The 24,906-nt window shown below is 38.3% G+C and overlaps 1 protein-coding gene across 4 annotated transcripts; it reads left to right on the top strand.

The window, feature by feature from the left end:
* The first annotated feature begins 514 nt into the window (after positions 1-514).
* SAMD8 (sterile alpha motif domain containing 8) lies at positions 515-19,671 on the top strand. 4 transcript variants are annotated; one of them, XM_074907191.1, is made up of 7 exons: positions 933-1,315; positions 2,079-2,212; positions 8,086-8,693; positions 10,411-10,506; positions 11,267-11,384; positions 12,186-12,336; positions 13,295-19,671. In XM_074907191.1, exons 3-7 carry the CDS (start codon positions 8,113-8,115, stop codon positions 13,597-13,599), a joined length of 1,251 nt encoding a protein of 416 aa, XP_074763292.1. In that variant the 5' UTR covers positions 933-1,315; positions 2,079-2,212; positions 8,086-8,112; the 3' UTR covers positions 13,600-19,671. The 4 variants fall into 4 exon arrangements, with proteins under 4 accessions (XP_074763290.1, XP_074763294.1, XP_074763292.1 ...); XM_074907189.1 differs by lacking the exons at positions 933-1,315; positions 2,079-2,212 and adding an exon at positions 515-658 and having other exon boundaries at positions 13,295-19,670; XM_074907193.1 differs by lacking the exons at positions 933-1,315; positions 2,079-2,212 and adding an exon at positions 679-921.
* Positions 19,672-24,906: the final 5,235 nt, after the last annotated feature.

Raw genomic sequence — 24,906 nt, 5'->3', positions numbered from 1 at the left:
CTTATCAGAGAGTTTAGGGACAGCATGAGGGGTGATGGTTTTAAACTGAAGGGGTTAGATTTAGATTAGACAGAAGGAAGAAATCCTTTACAGTGAGGATGGTGAGACACTGGAACAGGTTGCCCAGAGCAGCTGTGGCTGCCCCCTCCCTGGCAGTGTCCAAGGCCAGGCTGGACGGGGCTTTGAGCAACCTGGTCCAGTGGAAGGTGTCCCTGCCCAGGGCAGGGGGGTTGGAGCTAGATGGTCTTTGAGGTCCCTTCCAACCCAAAACATTCTGTGAGTCCCGCACGTGCTCTGAGCCCGTGTCGGCAAGGCCCGCGGTAACAACCCGGCAGGGACCCGTCACCCACGGCCTGGCCCCGCACTACGCCGAGGCCGGCAGAGCCCGGCGGGAGGCCGGTTCGCGGCGGCGGAGCACTGAGCAGACACACACCGGCCCCGCGGCCCCTCCCGGAAGCGGCGCCCGCGCCGTTCCCGCCCCTTCCGCCGCCCGCGAGGCGCTGGCGGCCGCCACTTCCGGCCGGGTGATGGGGTGGTGGCGGTGGTCGCCGCCGCCGCCAGAGAGAGGGAGGGCGCGCAGGAGCCGCCGCCGCTGCTGCCGCCGCCCTGGGGCCGGGCGCTGCGCCATCGCCAATTAGCGCTGCAGTCGTGGCGGCAGGTGAGGCGGGGCGAGGCGCGGGGCGGTGTGGGGGCGCGCCCCCCCCCCCCTCCTCCCCGCAGGAGCCTTGCGTCGCAGCGCGGTGCCCGGCGCTGGGGCCGCCCCGCTGCCGGCCGTCGATCGCCTGAGCGGGTCCCCGGGAGCTTCCCTCCCTGCGGCGGGGCCGGGGGCAGCGTGTGCGCGCCCCGGGCTGCGGACGGGCTCCGCGGGTCTCGGGAGGGAAAGGGCGGCTTCGCTCCGGTGGCAGCTTCATCTACCGCACGGTGAGGGGGAAGCCGCTTGTATTGTCTCTTGGACGAAAATCTGCTCCGCCTAAATTAATGCGCGTATCTTGCACGGACACATCTCTCGTGGGGTCTGACCCTCATCCCGCGTGGGCTGGCGGGCTCTCGGCGCCAGCTCCTGCGGAAACCAGCCTGCTGAGAAACTAAAAATCGTGCGCGTCTCTCGCTTAAGTTATTCTATCTGCTGTGGAGAGGATGGAGTGGTTTAGGCTTTGTGCCTGGCTGTGTCGATTTCGTTCAGAACTTAGTAAATTTTCGACTTCGGCTGTGATCAACGAGGGAAGAAGCCCCATTAGCAGACAGGGCGTGAACGTGTTCGTCGGGGAGGTGGCAGGATCCGCGATGTGCTGAGCAGGAATTGGAAAAATATCGGGTAGGTCGGGGGCGTGCTGCTACTGTGCTTTTTCGTTATAGAGAGTCTGGTAGGAGAGGGAAATCGTTTGGTTTCCCATTCCACTGGCAGCCTTCACAGGAAACGAATCGTTTTTGGAATTGGTGCCGAGTGCTTGTGCTTTGTGTCAGTCTTACAGTCAGATATCAAAACACTCGTACCTGGGCGAAACAGATATTCGGCTGTTTTACTCTTTTTCTCTGCCAGTGGTGTAAAACTGGTGGGTTTTCTGAGGGCAAAATATTGTTGAGTAAAAAAAGTTTCTGAACATGTAGAATTTGATAATTAACAAGGCAGCATGGAAAAGCGCTGCTCCTGATCTGCATGCGTGCTGTTGGAGTTTCAGGTATAAAGGGAGGAGTCTGCCTGTGTGAGTTTAAGGCCCGAGTGTGTTTAGAAAGCCGACATCCTGCAGGGACTTGTCACCCACTCAGTCTCTCAAATCTATATTGTTGATGCATTAGGTGGCCTCACGGGCTAATTACTTAATGATTATTGATTCCTATTTAAAAAAATAAAGTATAGGTTTATTCAGCTCTCTAAGTTAATGGAAGTCGAGGCAAATGAGAGGCAATTCTAATGTTCACATTTATTGGTTTGTAATTGGAGTTGAAATGGTCTCATGGTTTTGTATTTGATGCTTCAGTTTGCAGAACTAATTTTATAAAAACTCAACACACAGTGTGCGTTGTCAGACGAGTTGATGGAGGATTTCACTTGAGCTAAATGTGCTCTATTTCCACAGAGCTCCCTAGTGCAGCTGGACACGGTGTCTGTGATTGTGCTGCTCTCTGGAGTGGCAAGAGCTCAGCAAGACATTTCCTGGCATTTCAATACCCCTCATGTTTGGGAGGGGGTGCCTCTTGCTGAATACCAGAGGTGAGGAAATTCCCGTGATCTGGTTCTTCCTTTTGCTTTCTGTGATATAGAAAAAAAAGGTGGAATTGACTTGCAGGATTGGGGCAAAGTGATTTTTATACCCAGTGGAAGGAAATTCTTTGGGAAGTTTCGTAAGTTTGTTGCGACAGTCCTACTTAGATGTGAAGGAAACATTCTGTAGATTTGTAGAGAGCAAGAATTATCTTGATTTCTGTTCTATGTGATCTTCTTTTTGCTGGCTGTATGGGCGTTTTTTTGGTAGTATACAATTAAAAACCCAGCTTGGCCTAAGGTTTGCAATCTGTTATTACTTTTCTTTGTACAGAGCTCAGTTTTGCAGCCTGTATAATATATATAAGCCATATTACATTACAAATGTTTATTTGATAATCACATAACTTTAAAAAGTTTATTTCTCATTTATTTTAATGCGTCTGAAATGAAGAAGACTTCTAGATTTTTGCTAGACCAGAAAGATCAGGTTGTAAATGATTTGTGGAGAGCAAAACCAAACATACTTTCACTTCGGATATTGTTCTGGTATTAATTTGGATGGAGAGTTTGTTCATGTCTTCCCCTATTTCTATCCTAAGATGGGGCCGTGGGAAGAAAAGAAGGAAATGAAAGGTGTAAAACAAACCAGAATTGTTTTACTGCTAAGTTGTATAAGGATGAAGAGCAGCAAACATTTTGTTAGGAGACAGATATACTATTTCTTGAAGTTGGAGGGAAAAACACTTGACACTTCACATTGAGCACCTGAAATGCTCGAGATCTTGTACAAATGTTAATACTGTAAATTACATCCTAAGTTAAGTGGTGGAGTACTTGATCAGTTGTTTAAAAATCACTTGTGTTTGCCTTGAATTACGGTGGTAGGATAAAAAATGTTTTGTTAACTGGTAAGTAGAGCAGTAGTTGAGCGCTCTTAGTGTTCACTCGAGTATAGTACAACCCATTTGGTTTAATGAGGTGTAAAAGTCAGGGAGCAGTGTGTATTCTGTTCAGCTTGCTGCAGTTATGTAATTGCACTTAGTGGTTCTTAAGACAAATATGTTTAGCTTTCAGGACTTTCTGTAGTAACTGCTGTCAGTTTTGCATGGAGGCGTTCCAGCAGACTCTTCTAAGCGTATAGAGCTAACCTTTGATTTCACAGTATCAGTTCTATATTTTCCACAGTGCAGCACTTAAGTGAATAATTCTTGAAAAGCACATCTTCCTGATGGTTTAAAACCTAAGACATACGAAAAACTAAGCAAGTGTTACTTTATAAGATTTCTTATCTTACCTTCATAAATAGCACTGAGACCTTTGAGTACAGTTAAAATACTGCTGATAATCTCACTAACTAGAAATGTTTATGAAACAACGCTGATAGCAAAGTCATCGAGTAAAACTGAATGCAAGTACTACAGGAATTTTTCCGCGTTTTAAGTTGTTGTATGCTTGCTTCAGGAAAATATCCAATTTTTCAATCTCGTGGGCATTTTGCTGTATTTGATCATTTTATGTATATCATGGTAGCTATTGTATTAAACCCTTAAAAAATCATGTATTGTTTTTGCAAGTGTTCTTTTTCTACTTTTGTTTTACAAGATATTGTACTCTATATGGTGGTATTTAAAAGGTAAGGATTAAGTGACTGTATATTATATAGCAATGAAACCTTTGGTGCTATTTGCTTTAACCAAGCACTGAAGAATTTAGAGTTTTTAGGAAGAGCAAATGACAGGTTTTTGATACAAGTCAGCAGAGTATTTGAGACTTGATGTGTAACAAAGGCAATGCTGTGTGTTCTTTTTCCAGCAGAGCATTCCTAAGTTGGTATGTGACAGTGGCCTTATTATTGCAGGCTGACTCAGCACACGTTTTTGTGTATGGCTTCTTTGTTGGGGAGCCAAGGCCTCAAACCTGGGTCTTGTCCACATTGTGAATCAGCAGCCTTTGTACAGTAAAACTTTTCCCCCAAGGTGTGCTCCTAGGCCAGTGGATCCAGCGAAGGAGGGGCTAAGTTGGAATTGCCTATATTCAGACTTCAGTTTGAAACCTTCCACAGAGAAATGTAGGTTAAGTCACTTGAGATCTGATAATTCTTCAGTGTCCTTCCTAAAATTCTTCTCAAGGATAGTGAGAATTGAACGTAGCTGGGGCAAAAAAGTCAAGGCATGTCAGCAAGGAGAGAGCTACAGGCTCTCCCAGGCACATGAAGGCAGGTGGTGAACCAGTAAAGGTGCCAGTAGGGCTTTGCATGCTGTCTGGAATAAACAAATCCACTCAGCATTCTGTGAACTGCTGTGGACATAACTAGGATCTTATTTAACCCTTCAGCTATAATTGTGGTGTAATCAAGTGTGGTTTCTTTAACAAGATTGCAGCCTAATGTTAGTGTGATAGTAATGATAGTTTTCCTTGGCTAGAGTAATGATAATATACTCAACTTTCCACATTTTTTCCTCAGTATACTGACTCAAAGTCTGTATGCTGGGAAAGTTAGGGACTTAATGGCTGACTGGCAGTAATTCAGTAGAGAAAGACATGGTAGAATTTTGGATAAAAATTTTGAGAGATTAATTTTCCATATTTAAATATACATCTAGGAAAAATATGTGCTAACAACCAGGGTATACTCAGCCTCTCAGAGGCATCTAATTTCTTATGCCCTAACCAAATTGTAGAAATGTTCATGGCTCATAAAGTAACATTTTGCTTTTAAAAAAAAAAAATGCTTTTGCATATGCAGATGAAGTTCATATTCAGTTGTGTTCATGCTGTTAATTGAAAGGCCAGGGAAGGAAAAAGGGAAATGGGACACATGATACGTACTGCTGATGAGCTGACTAAGTTTAAAGTCACAGTAGCAGGAACGTAATCAACTAGCTAGCTACAGACATCGCTGATGTCAGGCAAAAAGTATATTTCGCCCTCTGACGCTTAAGTCTGTGCTTGCTCTGTGTTGCTCACGCATGTTATTCATCGTGAGATAATTATTTGGTTTCAGCAATAAAACCAGTAATGCGGAAGGCAGAGTAGTTACCAGTGCTGCTTTCTTTCAGAAGACAAGTACAGTTATGTAGGTGACTTGGTCTGTTCTGTTACGTTAGTCACTTTTGCATTGCAGACTGGTAGTGTTGGAAATGTTATGTAGCATTCTTAAGCTTCAGAAATGAACAGGAGCAGCTGGGCGCAGAGATCTGTATTGTATTCCAGGTGCTAAGACTATGAGGGAAAGTGCCTTTTACTCTTTAAACTACAAAAGTGGCATTAAATGAGTAGTCTGAAGGAGAAGGCAGTTTCTGACTTGAAAGAAGTTGCCTTGTCATCAAAATTGAACTTAACTGTTGTGATGAAATTAGCTACCAGCTGTATGGAATGGTTTGAGTTGTATTTTGTGTAAGTACTTGTTTCTTTTGTTGATTTCTTTGTCTTTTCCAGTTGGTTGTCTTGTCTTTGACAGCATATAAAAACGGGAGCCGGTCCTATCAGATGCATTTTAAGATTAATGTAGACTTTCTCCCAGGTGCAGCCCATTCATTAGTGACCTTTGATGGGTATGCTTACTCAGTGTTGTAAGGTTACTTTTACTGCATGTTTGGTAAGGGTTCATTTTTATTCCTGCAGTGCCAAATGAAGAAGCACTAGCCTGGTGTTAGGCTACTTGACTTGTTTCCTGCCTTTTCCCTCAGAAGTTGCTTAGGTTAGAAGACAAATCAGTAAGTTGAGTGTATTTTTGGTGAGTCTAAATTCACTGCTTTTAGAAGACTTTTGATGATTACCGTGTTATAAAAAAATGCTGTGATTAAGAATTTTTTTCAGTATTTCATCTGTATTTCTGAATAAGGAAAATTGGAAGTCCAGATAAGCAAATGAAGTTTGTTTATTTTACTGGAGTAAGATAAAAATATGTAGTACAAAAAAGGTCAATTAACTGATCATTAATTACAAATTAAATGTCATCATTTCTCTTGTTAATAGCTGTGTGAGCAAAGTAGTTGTTACAGTTGTTTTGAGCAAGACTTTAAAAAATAGTAAAATAACATAGAAATTAGAAAATACCCTTTTATATGGAGAAGGAAGAGTAAATGCAGAGATTCTAGTAGTGGTTTGTGGATGTTTTGGCAACTATTTAAATCACAGTATTAAAGCTTATATACATATTGATTGTATATGGAGTTCTGAGAAATTAAAACTATGCGTTAAGTACATGTTGTTAATATACAATCCACTCCAGAGAGAATATCTTCATAAGTATCACTCCTTTAATTCTTTTAGTACCACTCCCTCAATTCTTGTAGAAGGGCAAGTTTGTTGGCTTTTTTTCCTTCTCATTTTTATTCTGAACTATTTCTTTAGCACTGCTGGGAAATCTCACTGAACAAATTGAATTGTCTCATATAGAACAAAATAGTGTGTGGTCCTATTAGATTAGATGTAAGCTGGAAGAAAAAGTTGCATCCAATAATTATTATAAGAGCTACTTCTAACAATAGGTGCAGTACCTCTTTAAAAAGAGAAGTAAGAAGCAAAAAGCCTCTGTTTTTGGAAGAGCTGTGTCCCTGAAAAAGATGTAAAACTGTTGAATATTCATGATGGATTTGAGTACCTGTTTACTATATACAGAAGATAAATAATAGACTAAATAGACTGTTTAGATGCTTTCCTTCTGAAAATCTTGATGTATGTGGCACTAGTGTATTGTACTGTCTTGTATTTTCTGAGATTTGGTTGGCATGATTAAAGCATTCTAGTTAATTAGACATTTTTTGAGTACAAAGGAGCTGTGAAATTGTAGCTGTTTCTTAGATGGTAGCTGTACATAAGCCACCAAATAAAAATTATGCATAAATCCATTCTGTACTGCTGTGGGTCTTAAATATTGGATAAGCTTTTTATTACTTTTACATGTTGGTAGCTTTTCAAAGTTTTTTCATGTATTACATAACATTCTGTGGTTAACTTTTTTCTGGTGGTTGTTCTAAGTTGTTCTGGTAACTCGTCACTTCCATGTGACTAAAATGTTGCTGAGATGTCTTGCCTTCATTAAAACAATATTGTAGAGTCAAGAAAATAATTACTGAGAAATCTATGTGAAGAGAATACATCTTTTCTGGTTTTGGTGTGTTGTTACATTATCTATTACCACATCACTTCTGAAAATTCTTTGGAATTAAAGCTAATGCTTAATTTCTAGTAATGTTGTTTTGAAAGCTGAATATTTTAAAGGATTCACAATATAATAACCATCTAAATTACTGAGACCGAACAAATATAGAAACATGATGGCTGCACCATCAGCATACAACTAAGATGTCTTAGGTCAATATAGCTGTAGATACCTAGTCCTAGGTTTATTGGGGAGGGATGGGGAATGCCATGGCACCTAAGCTTCAGTATATACTTCAAAACAGTGGAATGTATTGGACCTGTTATTTTAGCTTTAATTCAGTTTTACATGGTTGCTGGCTATACTTTCTCTTAGTTTATGAACTGCAAACAGTGGAAACGGCTAATGATTAAGCTGGTATTTAAACAGAGTAATCTTCGGTTTTTATTGCCTAGTGGAATTAACAAACTTGGATTTATTTATTTTATTAACAAAAGAATAAAAGTTGACTGGGTACATCTAGGAAATACTCTGCTTCTTAGTAGCTTTAAATTTCTATTTAGGAACAGGTGAGATACTTTTTATTCAAGAAAAATGAAATTATTTTAAAAGCATTTTAATATTACCTAATAAATTCTATGTCCTTTTTTTTAGCTGGCTCATATAAAAAGCCTTTGGCTTATTAAGGATCTAAAATTGCACAAAATACACTGGTGTTTCAATAATCCTAGTTAAACATTCAGGTCTTATTTCTTTCCCTAATATGTAACAGGTCAATTCTATTGGTGGATAAAGAAGGATGATGGCAGGGAATAACCAGCTTTGCATTCGACGTTGGACTACCAAGAACGTGGCTAAGTGGCTGAAGGAAGAAGGCTTCTGTGAATATGTGGATGTTCTGTGCAATAGACACAGACTAGATGGAATTACACTACTGACACTTACTGAGTATGATTTACGATCCCCTCCTTTGGAAATCAAAATCCTGGGGGATATCAAAAGGCTGATGTTGTCCATACGCAAACTGCAGAAGCAACATATTGATGTCCTAGAAGAGCTGGGTTACAACAGCGATAGTCATGTTGGCACAGCGTGCCCAAGTGTTGGTTCACTGCAGGGTACTGATTGGTTTTGTAATGGTGACGTACCTCGGGACTATGATGGACCAATTACTGACTTGAATGGTGATCAGTATCAATATGCAAATGGAAAAAACAAACACTCTGCACGAAGACTGGACCCTGAGTATTGGAAAACGGTTTTAAGTTGTGTGTATGTCTTCATAGTGTTTGGCTTTACATCATTTGTTATGGTTATAGTACATGAGCGAGTACCTGACATGCAAACATATCCACCTCTGCCAGACATCTTTCTAGATAGGTAAGAAATTTTCTTTTAAAACAAAATAGTAACTTGATGGTTAAAGTATAGGCTGTCTTTTCTTCATTCTTGAAGTTCCATGTGCTCTTGAAGATGCCTCTGCAAAATAGTAATTAGAGTGTAATAAAATGTTCTGCTAAGATTAAAATATGCATCAGTTAGCTGCAGAGATTTAGTCTTTTCGGGTAAATAAATAGAGCTTCTGTTCTATCTATATTTAATTATATATCTTTAGCTAATGTCAATACAGGAGTTAATTTGTCTGTCCTCTCATTCTGGTCCAAAGAGTGATGGTCAGCTGGCATCAGTAGGCAGCCACATGTTTTTTCTGAAATCCAGTTGTTGCTATGAAGCTTAACATGTCTTGATATAGAAAAACTTTTGATGAAGGTATATTTTGGTCTGCCAGTGAGCAGGGAAATTGGAAGGGGATAGCATTGGTACTGTATTTTGTTGTCTCCCAACTGTCAACTTGTTGAAGATGGTTTAGAGAAACCATCTGAAGTAGACTGAATAGAAAACACTGCTGTGATTTAGGCAGTACATGCTCGTTTTTTAAAGAACACGTTCCAATTCAGGCAGAAAAGAGACACAATAGCAAAAGTGAAATTCTAGTTATTGACTATAGATTTAGTAGAGGATAAATGCTCCCTTTGGGGAAGTACACTTGCACCATAGAGAACTTATCTTGTATTTTAAAACTCTCTAAACAATAAACTAAGAGTTCAGTCTTCATGATCTTCTTAATTCCTGCCAGTAACTTTCATTTTCATCAGTGGTTTTCATGAAGTCAGTAGGAGTCTAATCTTTTGAGTAACTGCTGAATCCCCCATAAATTTAGATATAACTCATCAGGGATGGACCACATCCAGCAGAGTGAAAGAGGGAAGAGAGAGCAGGAGCTGTGGCATTACTGGATTTTGATCCCGGGACAGTACCACGGTATTGAGTGGCAGGAGGATGGGGGAGGTCAGAAAGCAGCAGCTCACAAAACAATGCAAGGGGATTACTATAGAGCCAGCGTTTAAGCAGTGCTTTGCCACCCCTTTATATTGGGGAACACAAAACTACAAGGAGCAGCCTCCTGAAATCTGTTGATCTGTAATTTGGTGAAATTGCAGAGTAGAAATTGTTACTGGTGCCATACGTGTGCAAGAAAATATTAAATCTTTTCACAAGCAAGGCTAAAAGGTTTGCATATAGTGATTATCACTGAAATCTAACTTGGAAAACAGCTTTTATTTTTCCTAAGTTTCCTGTGCAGTTCTACTTCATTACAAGTATCTAGGATTTTAGGCTTTGCAGGATTTCATTAATTGTGTGGACATGGCATTCTTATAAGCATAAGCAGCATAGTTCACATGATGCAAGTTTTTCAAAATGGAAAAGGTTGTTGGGAAACAATGGTAGAGGAATACATCTTGTTAGTAAATCGCACGTGTAAATTAAGAGAGCATACTAGAGATTGACTTAGTGAATTGTGGGTAAATGTCTATTGAAAATACATTATTAGAAATGAGATAATGTAATTAAAAATTCAAATTCTTATTCAATCTAACAAAATAATTTTTTGTTCTAGTTTATTGTCAGATTAATGCAAGTTAGTTCTGTAGTTAGAACTTTATATGCCTTTATTCTCAATGCTGAGACTAGAAAGAAAAATTAAGCCTTGGTATTTTAAGTTAACTTTCTTGCTTCATCCTTTTTTTTTTTTTAGCGTCCCTAGGATACCATGGGCTTTTGCTATGACTGAAGTATGCGGCGTAATTCTTTGCTACATTTGGCTGTTGGTTCTTCTGCTTCACAAACACAGGTACAATATATACAATGTATAAATATATATACTATATGTAAAATTCAAATTAACTGCTACTTTGATTCAGAGAAAGGACTGTAACAAGAATTTATGATGATTGTTTAAGACTTTCTGTTCAATAAGAATCTTGTAAGTTTCTAATATGTTCTGTTAAAATTGACTGGGAGGATTTAATCAAGAATGGCAACTCATGAATCTTATAAAGGAGTAATCTGAATTTACTTTTTAACCAGATTTATATGTCATTTCCTTCAGAATATATGTTTCAGAGAATGTCAGTATATACTTATACTCTCATACTGTAACAATTCTGTACAGTAAGAAAATCCTACAAGAATGAAATTTCACAGGATGACTTAGCCAGCCTAGCAGCTTGCTGTCACCAAAGGGTAGAAAACCTTTTTGTGTGCATGTGTATCTTAAGTTAAATTTTTACCAGTTTGTTGATTTTTATCAGTTTGCCAACGGAAGGTATGAGTGCCAAAGCTAGTACAAGTATAGCTTCAGAGGAGTGTAGTTGTACCTTTTGGCCACAGTAAGCCTGCTACAGTGTCTCACCCTGTCATGTGGAACTATATCTTTGCAGTACTACTTTAAAAAAAATTATTTTTTTTTTTACTGTGAAGCATGCAGCAATGATGAATGGACTTCATGGGACTAAGTTGGAGTGTGGGGAAATGTGTTTATCATAACTTTCCTGATTTAAAAATATAATCTATTAGGATTCTTGAAATCAGTTCCTATGTACTTTTCCCAGATCTATACTTCTGCGAAGGCTGTGCAGCCTCATGGGGACAGTATTCTTACTACGTTGCATTACAATGTTTGTTACCTCACTCTCTGTGCCAGGCCAGCACTTGCAGTGTACTGGAAAGGTAAAAACTTAAGATTGTTTTTCTTGTTTCCTTTTTTAAAATTTTATTTAAGATATGATTTAGATTGTTGTGACCATAACGTTAAGTGTGTGTTTGTAAGAACAGTGTTGTTTCTCTCCTGTTCCCCTCCACACCCCTTCATTAATTGTCAGTATGCAGGCAAGCATCCTTAGGGGTCTTAGAAGCACTTGCCACTTTGGAGAGGAGATAGTTACTTGGGGAAGGCTGTTCAGAATATTTCATAATGTAAACCGGAGAGAATACATCAGAGAAGTGTGCACTTAAGATACTGACTTAATGAAGAAAGGCTGGAAGTGGAGTAATCATTTGTCTTGTTGGATGCATGCTTTTTTAAAAAAAAACCACCACACTTATTATTTCACCCCTTCTAATAAATAAGGGATACCCATAGAACATGGGATTTTTATGGTTTTATCCTAACTTTTAGTTAGAAGAGGTTTGAGCTGAATATATTGGAAGCTGGACAGTGATGCATTGAGAGGTTTAATATATTCAAAAACAGGTGGCGACTGTATATAAATCACTTGCAACAAAATACTTGCTCTAAATTCCAGTATTCATCAGAGGTAGAGGTATGATGAATATAATTAGTAACGGTAGTTACTAATTTGACTCACTACCAAAATAAAATCCAGTGATGTGCTAACCTGCATTTTAATAAAAGACCCAACATGATAAACGTTATTAAACCTACATAGTGCTATACAGTTAACTTTAAGAACATAACTGCACAGGCATTGGGTTTGGAACTTACTAAAAGTTAATGTTGCTTTGTTTTAGTTGTATGGCAATGTTTGGGCAAAACTCCAGCGGGCATTTGCAATATGGAGTGGCTTTGGAATGACTCTGACTGGAGTACATACATGTGGAGATTATATGTTTAGTGGCCACACTGTTGTCCTGACCATGCTCAACTTCTTTGTCACAGAATGTAAGTATAGAGTGTCAATACTTAAATGTCCTTAAGTATTAAGAATATGTACTGCTTGTCAACCAAGGGTACAAGAGTGTAAATATTTAAATGTCTTGTAAGTATTAAGAATATCTGTTGCATTACTTCCTCAGAAAGTTCAGAGTGTAACATTTAAGCAAAGAAATATAAACTGAGTTTGCTGTGCTCTTTCTCAGGTCTGTGGTTGTTTGCTTGACACGAAAAGAACAGCACCACCTAGATTAATTGGAAGGATGAATAGGACACACTTGAGAGAACACATGAGCCAAGAAAATTAGAAAGATTTCTAGCTTTCTACTAGGAGAATACTAGGGAAGATACTTAGGATTGTCAGTTCCTGACCATTTCTCTAGGTATCAGCCACTGACCCCTATCAGGCAAAATACCCATCTAGGTGGCTGTACCTTTAGTATCATCCGTAAAGCCAAAATACCAAACATCATGCTGACTGAGAGTATATGAAACAATAGTGCTCTTCTGTAAATACAAAGTGTGATTTGGTACATTTGGCAAGCTAACATAGTTTGAATTCATCTATGGTGGAATAACTGCAATAAGAGAGTTATGTATGCTTTATGACATTTTCCCCCTTATTACATGGAAAAGGCATGATTTTCATTAAAAGAAGTTGGTTGAACAAAGAATTCTGCTTCACATGGTCCTAAACCATTTTAGGATGCTCTGTTAATCCAGAAATGTGTAACAGCTGTATTTGTAAATGAAGTCATGAAGTGATAGACATTTATAACTTGTGTGGTTGTTTTCATTGGATTTATTGGACCTGTAGACATAAACAATATTTCCAGATGAAGACAGTAACTTCATCACATTTTTGGATGAAAATTCTGTACAAAAACTTACAATGTTTAGACCTGGGTTTCGTAATAAGCCATATTTTTGAGACAGTCAAGGTTAGTCACTTTCTGTTTTCTCCTAGATACACCAAGGAGCTGGAACTTCTTGCACACCTTGTCCTGGGTCCTGAATCTCTTTGGAATCTTCTTCATTTTGGCTGCACATGAACATTATTCTATAGACGTATTCATTGCCTTTTACATCACTACAAGACTCTTTTTGTATTACCATACATTGGCTAATACTAGAGCATATCAACAGAGTAGGAGAGCAAGGATCTGGTTTCCGATGTTTTCTTTTTTTGAATGCAATGTTAATGGTACTGTTCCCAATGAATATTGCTGGCCCTTTTCAAAACCTACTATACTGAAAAGATTGATTGGCTGAAGAGCGTGTGGGTCAGTTCAGATTTTCATGAAGCATTATGACTAAGATTCTACAAGGCTAGCTGCAGGGGGATGTAAAATAACATTTTTCACTCCGTGACCACCACCTCATTGTCTTGTTTATTAGATTCTTAGCCATAAATTGGGGTTTCTCATACTTCACAGGGATGTGTTTTGTTTTCTTGTTGCTAAAACAGAAAACAATGCAGGGACTGGCAAAGGCCATCAGTGAACCATGAATATGAACCAGAATACTGATACCCTTAGTAAGGTTCTTTGTGAATGTTTATGTAACTTAAACCTCAAATACATGCTTGTACTGAATATAATATACCCCTTACTGGTCCAAACACTCTCCATTACCTGACATGTCAGCCTTTATGTATACTGACTAAAAAAATCAGGACTTTATGAAGACTTTCTTTAAAACAGTCATAAATTCAAAACAAACCCCGTGTATACTTAAAGATTGAGGAGTACTGTGTCATATGAAGAAGGCAGTATAGTTCCTTGCTAAAAGGGTCTTTTAACTGTGAAATAACAAGTCTTAAAGTATAATTGACAGTGTAAGTGGTCTGCATACAGGTTGCCAAAACTGAAGGTCTGCCTTGTGGCTATGCAGTGATGATCTGTTTTCTTTAACGGGAACTTATTTAGTCTAGTGTATCAGTTGTCTATATGATTGTTCTAGCACTTTGAAGTTTTCCCTTTTGTGTTTAAATAAATGAGTTAAAGTAAATGCTACATCCACTGAAAGTAAGGTTAATTTAGCTTTAGTGAGTTTAAAGCCACAAAATAACTTTTGTATGGTTTTAATTGCTTTGTATCCAAACCTGTGCATGCTTTTTAGGAGCAGCTCTTTAACACTGGGAAAACAGAACAGTTATCTTCATATATCTTACTGTCCCATAAATGGATGGGGAAATGCATGTAGTAACTCTTTCAAGAAAAGTAATAATAGTGAGTATTGGAAATAGTGCTCATATTGATGTATGTTTTAGCACTCTGGTGTCATCAGTGTTGAATATCTGTGGATATATATACATGCAGTATATTTGTTTATATATATAAACACACACAGTGTATGTTCTTCTAACAAGTATGAAAAGAGACTAGTTCTTAATTTAAGTTGCTCATTTACTACACTGAAGATAAAAGTACCATAAGCAGTTAAGTTTTGGTTGTTTAAAAGAAAAAAACAAAACAAAACCCAGAACACCCCCCCCACCCCCCCCCAAACCAACACTCCAAGTCCATAATGCCTAAGCAAAGCTGACACAGTGATCTCTTATGTGGTGGTTTGTAAGGAGACAATACTGATGTTGGCTGTAGAGACTTTAAATTAGAGTTATGCTACATGAAAACTGATAGGTAAAAGGTGCAGAACATAAAAATGGTATGGACCTTTAAATTTGGTTATTGCAACTTCAGAATAGGTGGTATGTGCAAAAGTCAGCCTAGGAAAGTTACACAAAACACTTCCAGCTTGGTACAAGCTGACTTAATGGCCACAATATTTGCATGGAAAAGCCTTTGGCATTTTGCAAGACAGTCTGTATTTGGGCTGCTCCTCGCTGTATTGTGTTCCTTTTATAAACCTGGATTGTACTAACTTGACGATCTTCCGCTCTTCATAGTATATTACTTTTGTAACTTAATTTAGCTCCTATTTTACAGAGGAATTTTGCATCTTGGAGTATCTCTGCCAACCGTATTGAGCACATATACTTTGTACTATATGGCAGACTTTTATATCGGTAGCATTCCAATTTTTTAGCAAATTTGCAGGTTTAATACTGTATTGTTCAATCTGACATTGACTGACGGTTCTTGCCGTCCAAACTGGGGGAGTATGCTTACACTTAAGAAAAAAAAAAAAAAAAAATTCTGGAAGATTTAGACTTTTCATGTGCTGTTCTTACCTTTCTGATTTCAGAAAGGCAATTTGAACATTCCTCTTGAGACTTTATAATCAAAGAGCTCTATTAATTTATATTTGCCTTTGCAATGCACACACATGCTATTTTTTTAAACTCTAGGAAATATCCGTTCTCAGGAGGTGCAGGATTGCATTCTAACGTGGAGAGGTATGCAGTTAAACTTGCTAAGGTGATGATTCTGAAAAGAACCATGTTACTGCTAAATACCATAGCTGTGTCTAAACTGAAAAATTATTTTGCAACTTAAACATGCAGAATTGTCAGCCCAGTGTAACAATGTTTACATGAAGTAAAGCTATCATTTCAATACTACTTTTTAAAAATGAAGTTCATATACTTTTAAACATAAGGCTTCTTTCTTTGTTCTAATTTAATTTTTCAAATTCCATTCAGTAAATCCATGTTTTAAATCAGCATAGCCTATCAGTGTTTTTTAAAGGAAACTTGTTCTTTTGTGTTGTTTCTCTTGATGCTAAGTATCTGAATCCAAGATAAGTAATACACAGAGGTTGATTTTGTGAGCATTGAAGCAGATTAAAACATTGACAGGATAATTGTCCTCATCTATTTTGGAAGTTCATTTTGTCTGTCTATAAACACGCAAGAAGAAAGCTTGAAATTGATAGAAACCAGAAAAATCTGATCTCGCATGCAAAGAGCACAGGTCAGCCTGTAAAGTTGGTAATGTAAGCTTTATTGTTAATTAGATAGAAACAAGTTGAAAGTAACTGGCAAAGAGTCAGTGTTTTAGAAGCATTCTGCAGCGCTTTGCTGCTGTCAAACACTTAAGGCGGCAGAGCATCGTTGGGCCTTGAATTTAATAAGTATGTTTAGGGTTGCCCTTCTCCCTTACATTCATGCACCAGTCTTTTTGCTGTCCTTTAACTTGCTGGGCTTGTTTTGTCCAAAGTCATCTTCTGTGGTCTGTGGGAGTGCACACATAATCTGAATTCACACAGAATCAGCTAGGTTGGAAAGGACCTTGAAGTGTTACTCCAGCAAGTGCAAGTGTCTAATGTTAGTCTAGCACTACAAAGTGCACAAAATAATGAAGTGGAAAACTCATAACTGAATAACTCTGAATATACAAAAAAGAAGGGAAGGTCACATATTTTTAGTAGCTTAGCAAATCTAGCAATATTTGAGACTTGGAGACTTGACAGTGGTTTTGAGCTCTTCCTTATCATTATGTTTGGGGATATGTATGCACATACCTGAAAGTGATAGAGACAGAGGCACTTCCCCTCTGGTTCTTTTTTTTTGGGGGGTTGTACCTTATGCCACAGTTTTTTATAATAGCTTTTCTAAACTTTTTGCCTTTATTTTTTCCTTTCTGGAAGATCCCCTAAACTAGTGGGTTTATGACATTACACCTGCATACAGAAATTAGACTTTCATATATGTGTGTCTTGGCAAATTCTGATTACGGTGAAAAAAGCTTATGAAAGGATCATTAAGCAAGGTTCCTACAACTGTTCTTGAATAGTGATATACAAAGCTTCTATATATGCTAATTATCTTCATGTCCTTTGGCAAACAAGATAACACTTATACAGAGTGTTGGTACAGAAATGTAGGTAGGCCTGAAATTTGTAAATGTCCAAGACTAGCAAGAATTGGATTCTGTAAGTATACTGCTTGTGATGAAGCAAATTATATGCTTAACTTTAAGTAAAACACTAAATATTCTTGACTTCAGGGAGGGTCACCATTTTAGTTTGTGTTTTCTTGGATAAGATCAAGTGCATGCTGTGTGTGGTATACTGCTACAGTAATAAGAATAGGTAATGAAACTTCCTTTTTGATTTTCCATTATTTCCCCCCTGCTCGCTTCTACTATAGAAAAAAAACATTCCAGTATCAAAGAAACTACCACTTAACTGGGTTCTGAGGGAATAAATCTGAAAAAAAAAAGGCATCAAAAAAACCCCTTAGTAATTAGCTGCTTTAAAAAGCAAGTCAGTTAAATGTTGTAAGCATTTTAAGGTTATTTAGAAGTATTAAAACCCTTCAGTGGGGATAAAAACACAGATTCCTATACTCTTCTGTATGGCTGTGTCTCATGTCATGCCAAAAAGAGTACTGAAGAGGGAAGAGGAAAGGGTTGAACTTGGACATCAGTACCAGTCTCTTGCAACAGTTAGTATCTCCTTGCATTTTTTAAGCAGTGCTTGCATACTTAGTGGTACACCTGTTCATTACTATTTAGCTACTTTTTTGATATATCAAAGTCCACTAAGTTTTCAAGCACCAAAACTATTGTGGAGCTGAGTCTTAATCATTAAATATGCATTTGACGAAATAGCAGATGTCTTAAGAAAAACAAGTAGGTTTTGTGGACCTGGAGTATAACAGAAATATAACAACTATGATAGCTTTTCATGCTGGTCATGTAGTTTCTACAGAAGAGTTGGTGAGAATTTGCAGTAATCTACAAACAATATTGATTTTTTTGTTTTTTTTAAATAAACTAGGATACTTTTATAGAAACTTGACCTGTAGCTACAAAAACCATCATAGTTGTGTCAAGATAGAAGTATATTTGGCAGAAGTGCTAGCAGTGAGACAGTTTTACCCTCTGAATCATTTTGTGCATGTAGACTTTATCAATCAGGGGTTAATTGATAGACCACTGATGATTCATACAGTTTACTATTTCTGATGCATCTTTGACATTGTCAGTATTCTAACTGAAACAGTATTCCTGGGGGAAAAAAAAAAAGTCCTTTGGAGTGAACCTACTGATATCTAGTTCATTGTATGATGAATAAACACCAAAAAAACCTTTTACAACTCCTCAAATGCTATAGTATTGTGAACACTGAACTTTCCATATAGCAGTATTCTGCATACTTAAAATTTGTATCTTAAGAAATTTGCAGTGAGTATTATGTACATAATTCAGTGACATGCACATTTTTAAAACAAGTTTGTAACAGGTGTGTAAGAACTTAAGTTGATAAACGTGGAGCACAATAATCTGACTTATTAGCCCAGTGACTGCGTAGTTAGAAAGACTAACTACCTTAGTTTCGCTCTTACAGTTCTTTCAAATACAAGAAATTTCTCAATTGTGAGAAATCACAGACTGCATTGTACATGGTACTTAACATAATAGCGATGTAGAAACATAGCTTTTCACACTGAACAGTTACTTCAATTTTTTTCTGACAGAGAAAGTAGTATTACCTAATGGCTAGAAGTTATGGCAGTAAAGTTTAAAATGAGTACTGTAAATAAGTAAATATTGTTTTGATTCTAAACTCAGAATGAATTAATATATTGTTTTATATCTTTGTTGTATTAAAACATATTTAAAAGTACTAAAATAAAATACTTGAAAGATGTTAAGTGTTTTTATTTATATGTAGAATGATGTCTCATTATCTCTGTTAGCATTGTGACCGTAAAAGTATACCTGATTAATCTAGGTTTTAGAGTTGTTTTGCCCCTAAGCTCTGTTTTACTGGTGTGAAAATGCGTGCTCCATAATGCATGTATCGGTGTGCCTAATGTTTTTGTCAGTTGTAAATTGTTGTGGCAAATCACTTCAATATCTTTGTTATTAAAAAGGTAGAAAATGTGTTCCATCTTGTAATATCTCAGTTAAATATGAAAAAAGACTTTCCAAGACTTCAACTGAAGTAACTGTAATGTCTCTAGGTACTGATGGTGAACAGTGTTAAATCGATAGTCTATAAAAAATATTGGTAAAAAAAGAAATAGTAAAGTTAACTTCTGAAAACTTACATACTCTTCTAATGGGTTTGTATGTTAGGTTTGTTGTTGCTTTCAGTCATGGATTTCAGTCATTTGTTATGTGAAAGGATGTACATTTATTCCTGTGGAGAAATTTAAACAGCATACCAAGTATACTGTATGCCTTGGAGTTGTATGTTCATATTTGTAAATCACAATTTTTAAATATATTTTGTGACCTTAATCCAGCTAAAACATTCTCTGATTAGTGTGAGCCAGGTAAACTTAATGTACTGAACTGTTAGAAAATTTTTTGTTTACCTCCCTCTGAATTACAGAATCTTGATCAGTGTGATAATTTAGAGAAAGGATACTGAATATGAAACACTTAAATGTGGTTTTGGGGGTTTTTGAATTGGTTTTTAAAAGACCAGATTCAAAAAGGAAAACAGATATGGCAATACAAAAAAAAAAAAAAAAACCAAAACAAGGAAGAAGGGGAAGCAAAAGGAATAAGGTTCACTGTGCCAGTTGCAAAGTACTTACTGTGGCCTTTGGTCTAATATTCTGGGAAGCAGTAGCTTGTGTTCTAGGGAACTAAGCAAGTATGTGTTTTGGGTGTTGTAGAACAGATCGGGAACACTTCCAGGGAAAATAGCTGCCTGCTTCCCAGAATATGTTACAATACTGCTTAGAGATGTGAACTTTGAATAAAAAAATCTTTCCCCTCCACAATAACTTGCACTTCTCAATGTTTCTACTACAACCAGAGCTAGAAAGAGAAATAGTTGCTGCTATTTGTAATGAAGAAATAAAACAGAATCTAGGCAGATGGGTTTGTCTGGTGTGAAAATGCAGGTGAAACACCTCTCACTAGCCTACACTCTTAGTTGATAGAATCTGAGGATAACCAATTTCAGATTTTGTTTCTTGGACCACTTTTCAGTTTTATTTTCAAAACTCTCATAAGGAAATCAGGTACAGAACAGAAACTATTCTCCTGATTAATTAAATTAATGACATTACAATACCCTTAGCATCTGCAAGCTGTTTAATTATATCATTGCATCCTATTTCTTTCTTCAGTAAACTCCAAGGAAGTAGTTTATTCTTATCAATTAAACGTGCAGGTGTCAGTCTCATTTACTATTCATCATTCAAAATGTATATTGAATTATTAATCTTGGCCTTTCATAGAGCTGTCAAAGTAATTCACAAAGACTAAGCATATTTTCACAACTAACTTTGGACTAACTGAAATTGATTTAAAGCATAGATGTGATAGTGTTACAAGTTCTTCCTCCAATATGGAAATCAGTAATGCTAACAAAATATAGTTGGCACATACTATATGAATCTGTTACAAGTATGTGCATATACCTCAAACTATTTCTGGAGAAATAACTGGTTTTGGTGATGTAGTAATTAAAGGTTACAGCTGTGGTCTTAAGTCTGCAGCTACTATGACTGATATGCTTTTTATTTTGGCAATGATTTATGACAAACTCTCATTAAATTACTGGTTCTCTCTGGATTGCTAAACAGCTGACAAATACTAAAGTCATTCCTGTTGCTGTCAAAACTGTACTTAAGTTTGATACTAGGATGGGTACTCACTGGACTATTCATAGTAATCATTTGACTTGTGTAAAATATCGACAGCCCATTCGGTAACAGGCTTGGGTTTTTTTAAGTGTCATTGGTTTCTCAAAAAGTTCTCTTCAAGCTCTAAACTCTAGCATACCACGGCAAGCACGATCAATTTGGAAGGAAATAAGGAATGCTTGTTTTCAAAGAAGCATCATTCATTTTAAATACAAAAAGCTATTAACTTTTTTCCCCTCACTCCTTTAGATGAAGTCCTCAAAACTGAATCTGTGTCTCTTGATCACTGGTAGGTTCTCAGATAACTATAGTTGGTGGCAATAGACCTGAAAAGAAAGGGGCAGAGAGGAAGAAAAGACAGCAGCAGGCAACAAGTTTGCTATTCTTACTGTAGCGCTGAAGAATGGTCTTTTAGTAAATGTAGGGAAAAGCAATTCATTTCACAAATACTGTGAAGGAGACTGAAGAATGAAGCTCGAGGAGTTTACCAGAAAGTATTCAAGAGGTGACCGTGTCCTCTAAGGAATCTCTCACGTATGAATGGAAACACTGACAGGAACTGATAAAACTGTAACCTGCATTTTTTCTGGCTTTTGTAACTTTGTTACAAGTCTCATCACAAAGGCCACCTCCAGAGTTTAAATTTTTGGATTGAAATTATGATATTAGGGTTTTGTGGGGTGTTTTGGGGCAAAGCTAAGAAGGTAAGACTTCTGTATCCTAATGGCACTCTAAAAGATTTCTTGGTAGTTGTTTGGTTTTTTTTAATATTGGGGGAGGTTTGGAATACTGAATATGTAGAGATCAATGACCTGATACAAGTATTGTTTCTACATGCATAAAAATAGTTTTTGTGATGTGTAACAATTTCGTGCATGCTTCTGCCAGAAATAAGGTGAGTGTTCTCCCCATCCTCCTGTGCTTCGCCTTATGGTGGAAAGAAAAGGAGAGTAGGTCCCGCCTGTGGCACACAGGGTTATGGCAGCGCTCTGCTCCAGGAGGCTTTTGGAGGCAGCTTGAACTGTTTGCAGGAAGTGACAGTTTGACCTAGAAACAGGAGCTGAAGTTATGGAAAGAGAAGACAATAAAAACAAAAGCACTAGCTTGAGCGTCTGTAAAACTGCACATATTATTTTGCATCAGATCAGGCTGCGCCAACTAAATGGTAGTCGATGCCCAAATTACGTCTTCTAGGTACCTGCAGCCCTTACTTTGCTGCTCAGTAGGTTTCAGTGTATCTTAGCAAGTTCCATTAGTATCTTGCAAGATACTAACTTGACTTAGGGGGATGTCAGCTCGGTTAACAGCGCCTTGATGGATGACTCTGCAAGGTGTGTTCTGCTCCCCACCCCAGGGCACAACAGCACTTCAGTGTGTTACAGAGCAACTGCTTGCCGATACCAGTGTTTCCGAAGAGGAAGGCAGTTTGTTAACTAAATGCTTTTATGAGGGTGCCAAGAAGTGATTCAATCTGTAACAGGTTTGCAGTGCACTCACCCGAAGGCTCTACCTCTGTTTCTGCCCTGCCTACTAAAAATAGCCACCCTGGCTAATGCCCCTCATGTGACAATCATAAGCTGTCAAGCATGAGACTGGAAATGCTGAGAAAAGTGTGTGCTCTCCTGCAGGCTGCATTAAATAAGCAAGAGGAGACCGCAGAGGAAGAGGGAGAGTGGTTTGCAATGGGCTCTGCTGAATGTAAGCCTTGCTGAAAGCCTCTGCCCATTCTTGACATGACTTCTTCACAAAGGTGTTCTTCTGTTGGTTGCTCTGGTTTTCTCTTAATCAGGCTGTTTCTCCAAGCTGGGGGTTGCAGTAATTGAAAACCAGAGCTTTAGTAGGGGCTGGTGTCTGCTTCTGGCCAGCTGACAACATGAAAGACTCCTCATGCCATCTCTGTCCTGATGTTTCAGACTGGGATTGTCAAAGCAGGGACAGGCTGATGTGATGGCATGACCAAGTTATGGCAGCGCTGGTGTGGTGTGCACACTAACCGGGAATGAACTGGGGTTTATATGCCAGAATTAACTTATTTTATTTCAGGAATAGTTGCCTACAAGACAGTTACACCAGTAGCTAAATCCATAGACAGACTCCTACTCGGGCATTATCCCTACCATGTCCAAATGCATCTCAGTTAAATTCAAACCTGTGCTAGCTGGCGTGGTTTGTGGAAGGTTCACAACTTGTGTCATTTTCACTTTGGCTTTTCAGTGCAGATGTAGGCTGTATTATCTGATGGCTATTGATTTGCCCTTGGTTTTCCATGTACTATTTATATGCACAAATCCCTCCTCTGCTTTTCCCGTGGCATGGGCGAACTGGCAGGGAATGACAGAATAGCCCAGAACGCTGCAGCACAAAAGGAAGTTGCATGCCAGCATGTGGTGTGCTGAGCACATTATCCATAAGAAGACAGTAGCCTGAGCTTACCCGTAGCTACCTGGTGTCCATATTCACATCCCGTCTAAAAGTTCAAAGTCCAATGCCAACTCATCCAATACTAATAAATGCTACCACATCAGATGCAGGAAGAGTTTACACCTAGAGTTACACAAAGACTAAGGAACCATAAGGAAACTAGGTCAGCTCTTTGACTTGATCTTAAGAAATGCCCCACATAAGATTAAATGCATATATAGTTTTCAGTATCACTTTTGGTTTTAGCTCTTAAGAGAAGGCACTAGTCCTTAGTCTCCAGATGTGTAAGATGTGGGAATTCAAACCCCATTGGATCCAGGGGCAGTAAGTGGTTGGGATGCAGAACCCTGGTATCTCCAACTCTGATCTGACAGCTGAAGAACTGTGAGAATTCATCCTCAGACAGGTAAGAAAGATGCTGGCTTAGGACGGAGGCTTTCTTAACTCCCTTGGGAAGAAATAAGGCAGCTTAATGAGAGTGCATTGACAAATAAACCCATCAGTGTTTCTGAGGGCATTTATCAGAACCAGAATAAAGGTAGTTTGGGTTCCTTAATTGAGTGTGCCAACTTTATTAAAATGTTTAATCTTAATGTTAAGTGAAATGTAGTGTTCTTTAGAAGTTTTCTAATTTTTAGGTCACTAAGAGGAATTTAGTTTTACCTAAGGATTTCTTGTATATTTATGTTCCCAAATGCAGGAAAGAAAGGGCTGAAGTTGACTTGGATTTGCATCCATATTTTCTTGATTCCTTTTTCTACTTTTTTCCCCTAACCACAGAAGTCTTAGAAAGCTTGTGCCACATTATCCACCTTCTAATCATCATCCCTGTGATAATGTCTTGCCAGATCTCTTCTAGGCATGAACTAACTTGTCAGCTAGCTACAAACACAGGCAGGGTAACCAAGGATTAACACCCTATCTAGATATAGAAACCTAAAATGTGGTGTGGCTGACAAGATTGTTGAGTCTTCCAGGATGGACCTGTGGGGAATTTCATGGCAAAAAACTCAGAATCATGCTCTCTGTTAGGCTGAAGATCCCTTCTGGCACAAGATGGATGTTGGATGTTGCTACATCCTTTTTGCTTCTTGAGTACAGGCCAAAGGTGAAGGATCTTTGGAAGGCCTTTTCTTCTGCCGGAAGTGATTAATGGAAACCAGCCAGCCGGCATATTGGAATAACAGCTGGAGTGCCAGGATCCTGCCAAAAGAAATGTTTGTGCATTAAGATTACTGGGCACTGACTTTTGTCACTTGAACACCTGTATCCTGCTCTGAGGATTTCAAAGCACATTTGAAATTCATCCTCCTGGAAAATGAAAGCACAGAAGTAGCCCCAGGCATGCCAAAGATTGCAGTGGACTTAATCAGACAAACCTATTATACTGCATCTGGCTTCTCAGATAGCTTATTTAAAACAGCAAGAGTATCTTCAAATCATAGTCTCTTATATATAAATTCCCTGAGCAATAAGAAATCAGGACTGCAGTCAAAGAAAATAAACATGCTGCTAGTAAAACTGCCTGTTTGTGCCTGCAATGAACAGCTGAGTAAAAGAAAGAAGGAAAATGAGAAAAACAATGCATACGCAATTGTACTTGATTCCACACATCTAGCAGTCTACATAAGTCAGCTCACAAA

This window comes from Athene noctua, chromosome 5, assembly GCF_965140245.1.
Source record: "Athene noctua chromosome 5, bAthNoc1.hap1.1, whole genome shotgun sequence".
NCBI lineage: Eukaryota > Metazoa > Chordata > Aves > Strigiformes > Strigidae > Athene > Athene noctua.
Note: the sequence above shows the minus strand (reverse complement) of the source record. Positions and strands in the feature narration are given on the sequence as shown.